Raw genomic sequence first — 14,132 nt, 5'->3', positions numbered from 1 at the left:
ACCCTAGACATTGTCTTTAGAGGATCTCTGTCCTCTGCAGTTCAAGTATCAAATCTAAATCATTGCCTCTGTGAGCAGCAGCCACGTGCATCTAGATCGCCTGTGTCTTGTAAGAGACATTGTTCTGACCCCCCCCCCCCCCCCCCCCCAGCATCAAGTAACCTTCTTTGTAATGTTAATCAGACAGATCTAAAACACACTTCCTCGATGGTGTTCCAATGTGCTTTTTTCAAGAGGAAGAAGTTCCAGTCATTCCCTGACTGCAGCAGCCGGCATTCCAGAAGTAGCTGCATGCACTGCACAAGCAGACTGTTGGGCTTGCAGCAAATGGGGCACCTCACAGCAGTGTGTCAACAAGCAGCCCACTGGCCCAGCTATCATGGGGACAGCACGTCAGTCACACCACCATGACTGCAGATCAGGCAACTCTCCTGCTATCATAAAAGCTTATGTTGGGCTTCCACTTTCCTGCTGATGTGTGAAATTCCAGCTGGGTACAGGCACTGCTGTGTCATTAATCAGTGAGGTCATTTGTCAGCAGCTTGGCTTTCATTTATCATGGCAGGTCCAACACCACATCATCTCTTACTGCTACAAAACCATTGCTCTTCTTGGGGATTTGTCACTGGCAGGTAAATATAAAAATGTCGAATGTCTACTAACATTCTTAGCTGTGTGCTTCCCAGCTGCTACTAATATTTTCAGCTTAACCAGTTTTAGTTTCAAAGTAGTAGACCAAGTCAATGTAGTGTCTGAAGACTGCTCATATCTCTTTGAAGCCATCAGCAGTGCCAAAATTTTGTAGAACTTTCCCATTACTATTTGCTGTTAGAGAGGCTGTTCAAGCAGAATTCACGTAGTTTTAGGACCAAGGCATCATTTTTCTGGTTTCAGCTAGTCATTGGGCGACACCTATGGTTGACCTTAAAAAGTCTAATGGGTGTTTACACATTTGTGGTGATTTTAAGTCCACTGTAAATATCCAATCCAATACTGATTTCAGTCATTTCTCTGGTTTCAGCTAGTCAATGGGCGACACCTATGTTTGACCTTAAGAAGTCTAATGGGTGTTTACACATTTGTGATGATTTTAAGTTCACTATAAATATCCATTCCAATACTGATTTCAGTCCTATGCCTTGTCTGGGGGAGCTGGTAACTAAATGGTCAGGGGAGATGATTTTTCAGAGCTGAATCTAAAGGGAGCATATCTACAGCTGCCATTCGATGATACATCATGGCAGCTGTTAGCCTTAAGTATGCCATTTGGCTTTGCTAGTGCACCTGCCATTTTCCAAAAGTAGTTAGAATAGTTGATTTAATGTATTCTGCACTGTCTTAATTATTTGGATAATATCATTGTTATCTGGCTGACACAGGCAGAACACTGTAGTAAGCTCAAATCTCTTTTCAAATGGCTCCAGGAAAATGGCTTATGCTATCAGTCGGTACAGTGCAGTTTCTTTGCCATGATCATCAGATCCTGAGGCACATTCCAGATCCTGAGGCACATTCTAGGTCAAAATGGTATCATACTCACATGTGCTCATGTCAGAGTGATCACTAATATGCCAACCGTCGCTAATTTTTAATAGTTGTGGCCATTCCTGGGTAAAATCACATACTATGACAAGTTTATTCCCCAAGTGGCATGAATTGTACACCTCCTAAATCAGCTGTCCAAGAAGTGTGTCAAATCTGTGAGCTCGGCTTCCTGTCAACACACATTTCAGTGCCTAAAATATTGTCTCAATACCATGTACGATGTCATCTACATGGGACCTGCCATTGGCACTGGTGACAGACACAACACAGTATTAAATTATGGTGGTTTTGTCCCATAAATTGCTGGATGGTTCTGACTGGCCATTGCCTTCACCTCCAAAATTTTGACTGTGGTGCAGCTCAACTATCAATTACATTTAGGATCAAGAAACTACATATGCTAAGTGAGCACAAGGTGTTCAGGCTTCGATCTAAACTCATGGAAAAACTGTGCAGAGCCTGCAGTGCTGGGCATTGTTTTTAAGAGGGTACCACTATAAAATCAACTTTCATTCCACATGTCAATGCAAATTCCCTGTCCTGCTTCCCACTCAGCCGTGACATGGAATTTGATTGCCAGGAAACAGTTTGTTTTGCTCTGTATCAACTTCTACAAGAAACACTGGATGAATTACCACTGACCACATGCAAGGTAACTAGAAAATTTTGTCTGCAACACAAAAGGGATGACCAAAGCATGTTTCTGACCCAGTCTTTCTCATTTTCTCTGTCTCTCAAATCCCTAAGGGCATTCTTATTAGAGCACTGCTTCTATTCAGTGGTAGAATTTTTAGCCCATTGGAAGTACAACAGACATGAAGCAAGAATATGCAAAAATTGCTACTGGTACTAAAGCAAGATCAAATATAATGAATTTATTGTACTATTAAAATAAAGGTGTAAGTTATATGTAACCTCTCTCTCTCTCTCTCTCTGTGTATGTGTGTGTGTGTGTGTGTGTGTGTGTGCGCGCGCGCGCGCACATGTGTGCGTGTGTTGTGTGTTTGTCATGCAAATGACATTTGACAATCTGTAGAGATTTACTGGATCAATAAATAAATAGATAAATTTGTTTCACCCTGCACTACCAGCTTAATGCCACAAAGAACATCTTAACATTGGCTACAGAGGAATCTGAATGCTGGTTCATCATTCCAGCACCACTCTGGCCCCACATCATCCAGCTCCTTCATGCTTTGTATTGGGGGATGATGTACATGCAAGATTTGACCCAGTGGCGTGTCCACTGGCCTGGCATTGATGCCAACATTCAACACATGTGCCACTCCTGTCATGGTTGCCACTCAGTCAAGTGACCTTTGCATAATGTTTTCACCCTGGTCACCCATGGGAAATGGTCTACATTGATTCTGTAGGGCTGTTTCAGGGAGTAGTGGACACCATCTCAAATTTCCCTTATGTGGCAAACAAGTGAATTCCATCCACTGTATCCGCAGCTCATGGTCTAGTGGCGAGCGTTGCTGTCTCTGGATCATGGGGTCCCGGGTTCGATTCCTGGACGGGTTGGGGATTTTCTCTGCCCAGAGACTGGGTGTTTGTGTTGTCCTCATCATTTTATCATCATTCATGAAAGTTGCTAGATGGGACTGTGTAAAGATTGGGACTTTGTACGGGCACTGATGACTGTGCAGTTGAGTGCCCCACAAACCAAACATCATTATCCATCCAATGCCTTTCCTGCTTCCCTCAGTGTTCTCTTGGTTATCTTTGCCATCAAGTGAGTGCCATGCACCCTGGATTTGGATAACAGGCCTCCCAATTTACGTCGATGTAGTTCCAGGCCTTCTGCTGCTGTAACGGCATCAAACATCTTACCATTGACCCATTTCACTCAGCTTACAATGCATCATACCCTGTTAGACCTCCTGCATGTCATGTCATGTGCCTAACCTGTATACAAGTTGGCCTAAGCATATGGCACCTGTTTCCGGGCATACACATTCAGCTGGGATCTGGGGTGGACCTCAGGGGTAGTCGTTGGTCATGGAATAGTCATTTGATGTTGTGGCCTGGCATGTCTGTTCAGCCCACAATCACAACCAACTCTAGCTGCAGATACAGTCGCAATCTGTGCCCCCACCACTGCTGCCTCCTCCGACCTCTGGGCCAGACACTGGGACTCCCACATGGCATGCTTCTTGCCTTCGCCTGCACCCCGGTATGATCTCGACTCCTGTCTGCCAGAAGGTTGTTGAAGGGATCATGGTTAGGAAGCCTAAGGACATGAATCTGTTCCCTCCATCCCATCCTTCCCTCACTCCTGTTATATAAACACAGTCCATTTGCGGACTATGGTGTGCCACCACATCTGCTGCCCTCAGTGTCCTCAATTGGCCAGGTCACCTGGGTTAATCAACCCGAGGTACTGGTTCTGGATCCACTGGCAGGGTGTTCTGTCACACTAATCACACTCCCAGCCCCCCCCCCCCCCCCCAGCGGCATAAGCAGGAACCTTTTTGTTCCCCCAAGGTAATTGTGAGGGGGGGGGGGGGGAGGGGAAGAATTTTATATTCTTGCAAACAGCTGACATTGATAGCGACTCAGAGGCACAGCAGCTTGTGGTTGATGATTGCCCCCAGGTGCATGTGAGGCATGTCACGTGGGCTAAGCTTCTCACAGTAGTGGTGCCAAGCAGGCGGCTATGATTCGGTGTAGTACAGTTTGCTGCATGAGGTACTATCAATTGTGCCATTCTGATTATTGGAATTTTGGTCCTTGCTTGTAAATGACCTCCTTATTCTTATTATTGGCTGCTCTCGATGAACTTGATTTTCTTTATGGATTTTAGTTCATGCCAGGAATGGACAGAAAACAACACACTGTGCTTGGTTCTCATGAACAATAAATATTTAGATGTTTTAGTACATGTACCACAATGGCAAGAGGTAATTTTGAACATAAATTAAGATATTTTAATAACAAAATACATATTTCTAGTAAAAATTTATTTTTAATAAGCATCTATTGGGTAGTACAATAGTATTTATGAAAGTTTCAACATAAAGGAAGACAGGGAAACTAAAATGAAAATAGTGCCACAAATCAGGTACATGTTTAAGTTTACAGGACTCACTTTGAACAGTCGACATGTCTTAGAGACTCTAATACCAAAGAGGACTTTATGTGTTCCTGAGAAATGTCCCTACACACAACTTGTATTAGAGTCCACAAAACTTCAACAGTGGAACAATTGTTGCTGAAGGCTGTGACAAACAAGTTGCCAGCCAACTGCTACTCACCATATAGTGGAGATGCTGAGTCCCAGATAGTCACATCAAAAATCTGTCGGGGAAATAAGCTTTTGGCCTACAAGGCCTTTGTCAAAAATAGACAAAACTTACACACACACACACACACACACATACACACACACACACACACACAGACACACACACACACACACACACACACGCACACGCAAGCAACTCACACACACCTGACCACAGTCTCCAGCATCTGAAGCCATGTGTGTGTGTGTGTGAGTTGCGTTTGTGTGAATGTGTCTGTAGTCTATTTTTAACAAAGACTTTGTTGGCCAAAAGCTTATATTGCGACGTCTTTTTGTTGTGCCTATCTGTGACTCAGCATCTTCTCTATATGGTCAGTGGCAACTATCCTTTTAATAATTTTGTTACATTCCATCCTGGGTTTTCCATTGTTTGATTTGCCGTCCAACTGTTTGGATATATTTCATGGATGACATGTTGGACAAACATATCAGCCTGAGAATCAATTGTATCTGCCATTCCTGGTGGAAATCATACACATTCTTTCCAGTGTTGACCAAGCATTACCTTGATGATGTATACCATATGTAATTGTCTGAAAGAGAAGCTATACACCAGGCTCTAAAACCTCAATGATATTGTGTTTGCTGTTCAGGCTGCTCTAAATATGTAGGAGTTGGAATTTTGTTTATCCCATAGTGACAAAAACAATCAAACATGGTGTTCATCTGCTAACCCGCTCAACACTTCAGGATCTCAAATTCCATTCACTATAGCAGCATTTAAGATGAATATTGCAATGACCGTAGAATATGGCAATGATCTTAGAAAAGCTGAGATGGCATTTTTATGAAAACCCTGCCAGGGTACACTAATGACTGGGTTCATGTACCAATTGCAGTCTGAAGCATTCCCTAATTCTACACTGTGGAAATGGACAGATTGGTGTGCAAGTCTAGGGTTCCCATCTTCCTTGATTGTTGAGGGACAGTTGCTGTTTTTAACAGATTATTCTGGTCTATTTGAGGATCAAAATATTATCGATCTTCTTATGTGACAAGCCTTTCATTTTTTATTTCTTTTTAAATTAACTACCTGACCATACTGGAGTTTTTCTTACAGAAGAATGGAATGTTTCCCCTGTGCTATTTCAACTAGTGCACATTTCTTTTTAGAACAATGAAATTTAGCTTCTCCCCTACTCCCATGAAAAATTAAATTATACATAAAATCCATTTAATTGGAAACTCATAGGTGTTTTCATAAGACTAGACATTGTGATGAAAAGGAATGCTCTTTTTAAGTCACAAGGAATAATTTACATGCAATTTTTTTAACAAGCAACAATTCTTTTTATTTGTAATATACAATTACATAGAGTTTGATGTCACTTATGAAAATTGATGAAATGAAACAAAATGTATGATGATATCATGATATAAACAATGAATTGTATTTACATGGCAGACAATGGTACGTATGTCAACATTTTTCAATGCTTACATAATCAAAAGTACTTTGTCTATATAAAAACATATACTGTCTTTAATTCCCTCTTCTCTCAGTTAAAATTAGATATTGTATGCCGTTTACATTGAAACAACGTTATATATGTCAATATGTAACTGTAAACAAGAACAACAGTAACATCCAGAATACTGAAATGAAAATATTTGCATTCAATTTTCGTTACATGTACTGATTACTACTATCTTTTGTTCTTAAAGCCAACTGACAAATTTTGATGTTGGCTTTTTTTCAAATTTGACAAAAGTATTTTCTAACTTTGTGAGGTTATAAATAGTTAATTTTTCAGATCTTTGCTCTGGAGAAATGAACATGGTAAAATACATGGTTGTAGCATACTTCTGTCATGGTCACAATAGACAGAATTCAGAAGATATACTTTTTACATCTGCAGCTGATAACTACTTGTTTCATTTACAAATAATGAAAATTCATCTTGACAGTTAAAGAATGAGTAACTTCGTAACAAAAGTTTTATTCTTTTAGGGTGTTGCCTATAGCTTATAAATGTGGTAACAGCAGTTTTATGCCTAGTTATATAGTTTGGCTTTCATAGGCTGCAGATTATGATCAGTATTGTACACCAGTACAAACTGCATTTCCATTAAGGTTTAAATTCAGGTATGCCCCAGTACCAAATGTGTAGTACTTAAATTTGCTCCTATATTCCTTCATTGGGGCTAATCTTGCTTTTAATGAGCATGGAATAGATTAACACTTTTTTTAGCTGTAAGCCGGAAATTTTATCTAAGAAAACTTATCTGATTGTTCAGTTATTATTCACACAGTATCGTTCATGTTTTTGGAGATCTCATGTAAATTTATTTTTTAAAAAATAGCAGTCTTCTGGAAATGAAGACAGTCTTGCTGTCGATGCACCTACACAACTCACGTGACAGTCTGCATTGTTTTAAATATCCAGTCAATGTTTGAAGTAATTTTATCATATAACCGTGGTCGCTCCATTCCAGATGCAGCACATGCTATTCTCCAATTGCTTAGGCCCATAAGAATCCAACGTTTGCTGTCTGAAGACAAGCATACCATAGGGCTTCCGGCTACTTCTTCTTCCTGAAATAATGAAAAATTTATGTTTACAGTGAAACAGACTGTAGGAAGATACTGCAGTTTTTCCAAAGACAACAATGAAAACTACACGCAAACTGCAACTGGAAAAAGTTTACCATAAATAGAAACAGCAAGTTAGAAATGTGACCCAAAAAATAAGAAGAATAGGAACACTAAAATTCAAGTGAGAAAAAGTATCACTTAAAAAACAATAAATGTGAAAGAATAAAAGAAGAAAAAATAATAATCATAATATGTATCCAAAATCAAGAGAAGACATTAACACATACACCTGAAACATCAAGAACACTTTTTTTCTCATATATGGGGTGTAAGATGTTTTCTCCAGATTGTGCTGCCAACTTCCTGAGGCAGTTTATCATCAAAGAAAGAACAGAGATTGCAGATTTGCTTTTTCTGCCCCTTATTTTTTGTTCTTATAGAAGAATATGATATGACTGATGATTTTCCCAGTTGATAATTTGTTTAATAATAAAACTTATCATTTTTTAAATGCTATCTGTTTTTTATTCGCCGAGAATGAACGTGCCAGATGTTCTATGGCAAGGATTTAAGATACATCTCAGTAATTACAATATACATAATATACAGTTGGAAAAAAATACTGACAGGTATTAAATACTCACATTACAGTCTTTTGCAAAAGACTCTGTACAGACACTGTTAACAGTTGGAAAGCTGATGTTCATACAACGGTCCATTGGGGTAATCTTGATTTCAATTCGTTGCAGTTGTTCTCCTGCAAGTGAAAAGTTTTTAGAATGTTTTGTTATTCAGAACACTGTGGAAAAAGATGCTGTACCAATTAATTTAGATTCTGACAACTTCTTCTTTATCCATTGTATGTATATTACTGGATTTTCTTCCTGTGTATAATTTGTGCCTCTATTAGTAGTGATAAGATACAATATTTTTGTCATGCATTCAGCATATTGATGCAAAATAGAAGAGTACTCATATATCAACAAACTGTGTACAAACACTGCAAAAAATGAAACATCTTCATTTGTTGTTGTACTTCTTTAAATACTACAACTGAAACTCTGAAACTAATTGCCAGTAATTCAGCTGTGTTATGAAAGAGGAAATGGAAAAAGTAGTAGATGTCAACTTTCCCATGGAAAAAAAATTTCTTCACAGCTGTCCTGTTGTAGATTTAAAAGATAAATGTCTGCATATGAAGGGAAGAATTATTTTTGTAGGTATACTGTATGAAAATATTTCAAATCCAGTGGATTGTTAAGCGATGCCTGCCCTCTGTCATGCATAAACAGCTTTCTATCAATGTGCTAAAGTCACATGTGAAAACCATCTCAGCTGCTGTCGAGAAATGTTATTAATTTCCACAACCAGTTACTTTCAACCAACATCCTGTAACCGTAAATTGCACTATCCATTGTGGAATTATTTCTCATCTTTCTCTCTTGTATGAATTGTGAGTAGATTTTACTTCCATTTGCTGCCCCTTTAGTGATGAAAAGGGTATCAATTTTTTTTTTATAAAAGTCAGTAAATTACTCAATGGGCAGTATTTTTCAGTACAGGTATTTCATTCATTCCAAGCAATTATCGATTTGTGACGTCATTGCCTAGACATGAGTTGACTGTAAAATGAATCTGTTTTAGCAAACTAATAGTTTATTTCAGGCAATAAAATTTTATTGATTTTGAAATACAAGTTCTTGAAGTTTATTCAGAATGGGAAATGTTTAATAGTAATTGCATGCCGTAATTTTGTCTGTTTAATATAAAGGTGTTTCGAATTTCGTGTGCATGAAAAAAATGTGAATTTATGTGCGGCTTTTACTCTGAGACAAGTTATCACTTAGAGTGCAAAAGGTGCGCATGTACAGCCGCTGACCTGCATGGTTAATTTTATTTTTTGTGATTTTGACCCAAATGGAGACAAATCCAGTTTCATTTAGACTATATGTGAGATAGACACATCATGTTATTACAAAAGAGTAATTTTTTAGGGAAAACTGAAACCTGCATGCTTGATTTGAAATATGTTATACGCTAGCGCGTGATTGAGCTGTCCAGTGACTCGCGTACAATAGTTGCAGATGCACTTGGACTTAATGCACGAAGTTGGAAATTAATTTTGAGACAAGTGCTGATTTTGACAAAAATGAATCGAAAGTTTATTCAAAATATTGAGAAATGCGAATAAACTGGTGGTTTCAAAAGGTAAATTACTAACTGTTGTGTAACATCATTGATTGTCCCACACCACTACTGAATGTGTTGTATTGTGTCTCCTCACAAGAGATCTCAAGAAGCTGGGATAAACAAGAAGCAGACTAAAGAAGAGGCATCGGTAAATACTTGGTGCCACAACTTGAGGCCTGAAAAGGATATACTAACAACTTCAGGCCCAAGGCACGAACATCGACCCATTGGAAAGGATAAGTACTCCCAGCTAATGTGAGATACTCGCAGGTATGAGTAGGATAGACATAGCAGAAAAGAATAGTTCTCCTGTTGGTGAAAGTATATTTTGCTTTTATCATAAACAATCATCTTTGAATAGAGCACAGTTGTTCATATATGTTGTTAACAAACAAATAATTGTGTGTTGTGTTGATATTGATATTTTAACTGTGTATAAAGATACTAGGAAAAATGTACACCTGAACAAGGAGAGCACGAGATAATGCAACCCAGAGTTTGGAAGTGATGGATGAGGGGAGTGAAACTAAGGAACCAATTATGGACCAGCAATCGGATAATTTGATTGAGGAAAATCTTAGTGAAAGAGTCCCAAATGTAATAAATGTAGGACAGCAATCACATAATTTAAGTGATAGTAATATTATTGATGTGGAGGTGACAGTATAAGCAGACCTGAGTACAAGTAGAAATAGTAATACACAGGAGTCTATAAATACCAAAGTTTCACAGGGAAGTGTGAATCTTACATCTAATGTTGCAGAGCTTAAAGATGATATTATTATTAAATTCATGGCGAGTATAATGTCAGTTAACTGAGAATATGCAACATTTAGATGAGAAGTATGGATTCCGAACTGAAAAATTCAATGCTCAAATGGAAAATATGGATTCACTAAATGAAAAATTTGACAAGTTTGAGTCACTTGAAAATCAAATTGTGTCACTTAAAGATGATAATAGACAATTAAATGAGAAATTCGATAACTTAAAAGAAGAGCAAGAAGAACGATTAAATACTTAATTTAATGAATTAGAAATAAAAGTTTCCATGGATATGACTAACCTACACACTGAATTTATGGTAAAATTAATGAGATGGAGAATAAATATGAAACTATTTCAAAGGGGCATAGTGATTTGTCAGATAAAATCTATAACTTTGAAAGTAGTTACTTGAAGACTAATGTGCAAATTGAGGATCTGTCTAAGATGTCAGAATTCGAAATAGACACTTGCAAGGGCATAGATAAATGTTTAAAAGACCAAACTAAACAATTAGATAATGATCTTTCTGAGTGGATAGAAGTTAAAAAATAAGGAAATCAAAGAGAAAGTCAATACCACTCTCGAGTTGAAACAAGCTGAGGTATTTAAGGAAAAACAGATGGGAAATGATGAACTTATCAAGTTATTTACTAGTGAGTTTCAGGCTATTAAAGATAAAGTAATTGAAGAATTACCTAAGTGGCAAAGTGAAACAAATTGTAAATTGTCAGAATTAGAACAAAAATCTTCACAAAATGTATTGACTAAAGACAACTATTCCAAAGACAGACATAGGAATAATAAACCCTGTAGTGAAGTAAAATGTAACTGTTGTGGGAATATACCCGATAAATTTAGTGACTGTTATGGAAATGAAAATGACACTTTTGTCCAAAGAGGGTGCTTGTCGTCTTTAAAGGTTGAGACAAGCATATTCAAAAGGAGACAGTTTCCCACCTTTTTGACTGAAAAAAATAACATCCATCCAAAAATTTTCATTGACAATTTTAAGTGTATTTTTCCTCACAGTTGGTCTGAACATGATAGACTTCAATTTATTGTGTCCAAGATCACAGGTGAAGCAGCACTGTGGGATGCAGAAGCGAGTGAGAATTGTAATATGTGCACAGAGTTGAACAACTTTTCTTAGCAAAATACTGGTCGAGTAGCAAACAAGAGAGGCTACAAAAGGAGGTGTATCAACCGGAGTTTTATAATAGTAAACGAAGTTCATTAAGACAGTATTTCGAGAAATACATTAATAAAATGAGGTGCTGGAGTGGTCCTATTTCCCACAGAGAAGTGATACATATTTTGAAAGGGAGATTACCTATTCAATATAATAGAGGGAAACATTCCACGTGGGAAAAATATATCTAAAAACAAAGATGATATGACTTACCGAACGAAAGCGCTGGCAGTTCGATAGACACACAAACAAACACAAACACACACACAAAATTCAAGCTTTCGCAACAAACTGTTGCCTCATCAGGAAAGAGGGAAGGAGAGGGAAAGACGAAAGGATGTGGGTTTTAGGGGAGAGGATATGGAGTCATTCCAATCCCGGGAGCGGAAAGACTTACCTTAGGGGGAAAAAAGGACGGGTATACACTCGCACACACACACATATCCATCCACACATATACAGACACAAGCAGACATATTTAAAGACAAAGAGTTTGGGCAGAGATGTCAGTCGAGGCAGAAGTGAAGAGGCAAAGATGATGTAGAATGACAGGTGAGGTATGAGTGGCGGCAACTTGAAATTAGCGGAGATTGAGGCCTTGTGGGTAACGGGAAGAGAGGATATATTGAAGAGCAAGTTCCCATCTCCGGAGTTCGGATAGGTTGGTGTTGGTGGGAAGTATCCAGATAACCGGGACGGTGTAACACTGTGCCAAGATGTGCTGGCCGTGCACCAAGGCATGTTTAGCCACAGGGTGATCCTCATTACCAACAAACACTGTCTGCCTGTGTCCATTCATGCGAATGGACAGTTTGTTGCTGGTCATTCCCACATAGAATGCATCACAGTGTAGGCAGGTCAGTTGGTAAATCACGTGGTTGCTTTCACATGTGGCTCTGCCTTTGATCGTGTACACCTTCCGGGTTACAGGACTGGAGTAGGTGGTGGTGGGAGGGTGCATGGGACAGGTTTTACACCGGGGGCGGTTACAAGGATAGGAGCCAGAGGGTAGGGAAGGTGGTTTGGGGATTTCATAGGGATGAACTAACATGAAGGTTAGGTGGACGGCGGAAAGACACTCTTGGTGGAGTGGGGAGGATTTCCTTCATGAAATCCTCCCCACTCCACCAAGAGTGTCTTTCCGCCGTCCACCTAACATTCATGTTAGTTCATCCCTATGAAATCCCCAAACCACCTTCCCTACCCTCTGGCTCCTATCCTTGTAACCGCCCCCGGTGTAAAACCTGTCCCATGCACCCTCCCACCACCACCTACTCCAGTCCTGTAACCCGGAAGGTGTACACGATCAAAGGCAGAGCCACATGTGAAAGCACCCACGTGATTTACCAACTGACCTGCCTAAACTGTGATGCATTCTATGTGGGAATGACCAGCAACAAACTGTCCATTCGCATGAATGGACACAGGCAGACAGTGTTTGTTGGTAATGAGGATCACCCTGTGGCTAAACATGCCTTGGTGCACGGCCAGCACATCTTGGCACAGTGTTACACCGTCCCGGTTATCTGGATACTTCCCACCAACACCAACCTATCCGAACTCCGGAGATGGGAACTTGCTCTTCAATATATCCTCTCTTCCCGTTAACCACCAGGCCTCAATCTCCACTAATTTCAAGTTGCCGCCACTCATACCTCACCTGTCATTCTACATCATCTTTGCCTCTTCACTTCTGCCTCGACTGACATCTCTGCCCAAACTCTTTGTCTTTAAATATGTCTGCTTGTGTCTGTATATGTGTGGATGGATATGTGTGTGTGTGCGAGTGTATACCCGTCCTTTTTTCCTCCTAAGGTAAGTCTTTCCGCTCCCGGGATTGGAATGAATCCTTATCCTCTCCCCTAAAACCCACATCCTTTCGTCTTTCCCTTTCCTTCCCTCTTTCCTGATGAGGCAACAGTTTGTTGCGAAAGCTTGAATTTTGTGTGTGTGTTTGTGTTTGTTTGTGTGTCTATCGACCTGCCAGCGCTTTCGTTTGGTAAGTCACATCATCTTTGTTTTTAGATAGATTACCTATTCATATACGTGAGAAACTTATAAATGTCACTGACTATGTCGTGGAACAGTTTGTCTGTAGTTGGTTCGATCAATATGATACTAGAAGATGCCCGAGTATGGAGTAATAATCAAATGTCTATCTCAAAACATAATAATAATAATAGTAATAATAATAATATTATTATTATTAACAATAATGACAACCGAGATGGAAATACTAAACCTATACTACACGAAGGTGGACAAGCGACATCTTATGGCTATAGTAAAGCCAATAATAATCAATATAAACGTAACACCTATTATACTAAAGAAACCTATGGAAATAATAATAATCAGGTGAATCAGATTAGTATAGGAAAACCAAATCGTAAATGCACACATAATGATTCAAATAACCGGTGTGGTAATTCACACAAATGTGGTATATACCCAGAAGACAATCCTGATAGTATAGACCCTTTGACACCTGAAGTTCGATGGGTAGATACAAATGTAACTCAACAAGCACAGCAACCACAATGACCGATACCACTCGGTAACAGAGCAATAAAGTTGCAAACATCTACCAAATT

At 39.1% G+C, this 14,132-nt stretch overlaps 1 protein-coding gene across 1 annotated transcript in view; it reads right to left on the bottom strand.

The window, feature by feature from the left end:
* Nucleotides 1-6,214: 6,214 nt before the first annotated feature.
* Nucleotides 6,215-14,132, bottom strand: part of LOC126198352 (atrial natriuretic peptide-converting enzyme-like) — a 280,495-nt gene continuing 272,577 nt past the window's right edge. The window contains exons 12-13 of the mRNA XM_049934714.1: nt 8,036-8,148; nt 6,215-7,391 (exon numbers count right to left, since the gene is read on the bottom strand). Coding sequence (XP_049790671.1) covers nt 7,209-7,391; nt 8,036-8,148 — 296 coding nt within the window. The 3' untranslated portion in view covers nt 6,215-7,208. The remainder of the gene's footprint in view (nt 7,392-8,035; nt 8,149-14,132) is intronic.

The sequence above is a fragment of the Schistocerca nitens genome, chromosome 1, assembly GCF_023898315.1.
Source record: "Schistocerca nitens isolate TAMUIC-IGC-003100 chromosome 1, iqSchNite1.1, whole genome shotgun sequence".
Lineage (NCBI taxonomy): Eukaryota > Metazoa > Arthropoda > Insecta > Orthoptera > Acrididae > Schistocerca > Schistocerca nitens.
Note: the sequence above shows the minus strand (reverse complement) of the source record. Positions and strands in the feature narration are given on the sequence as shown.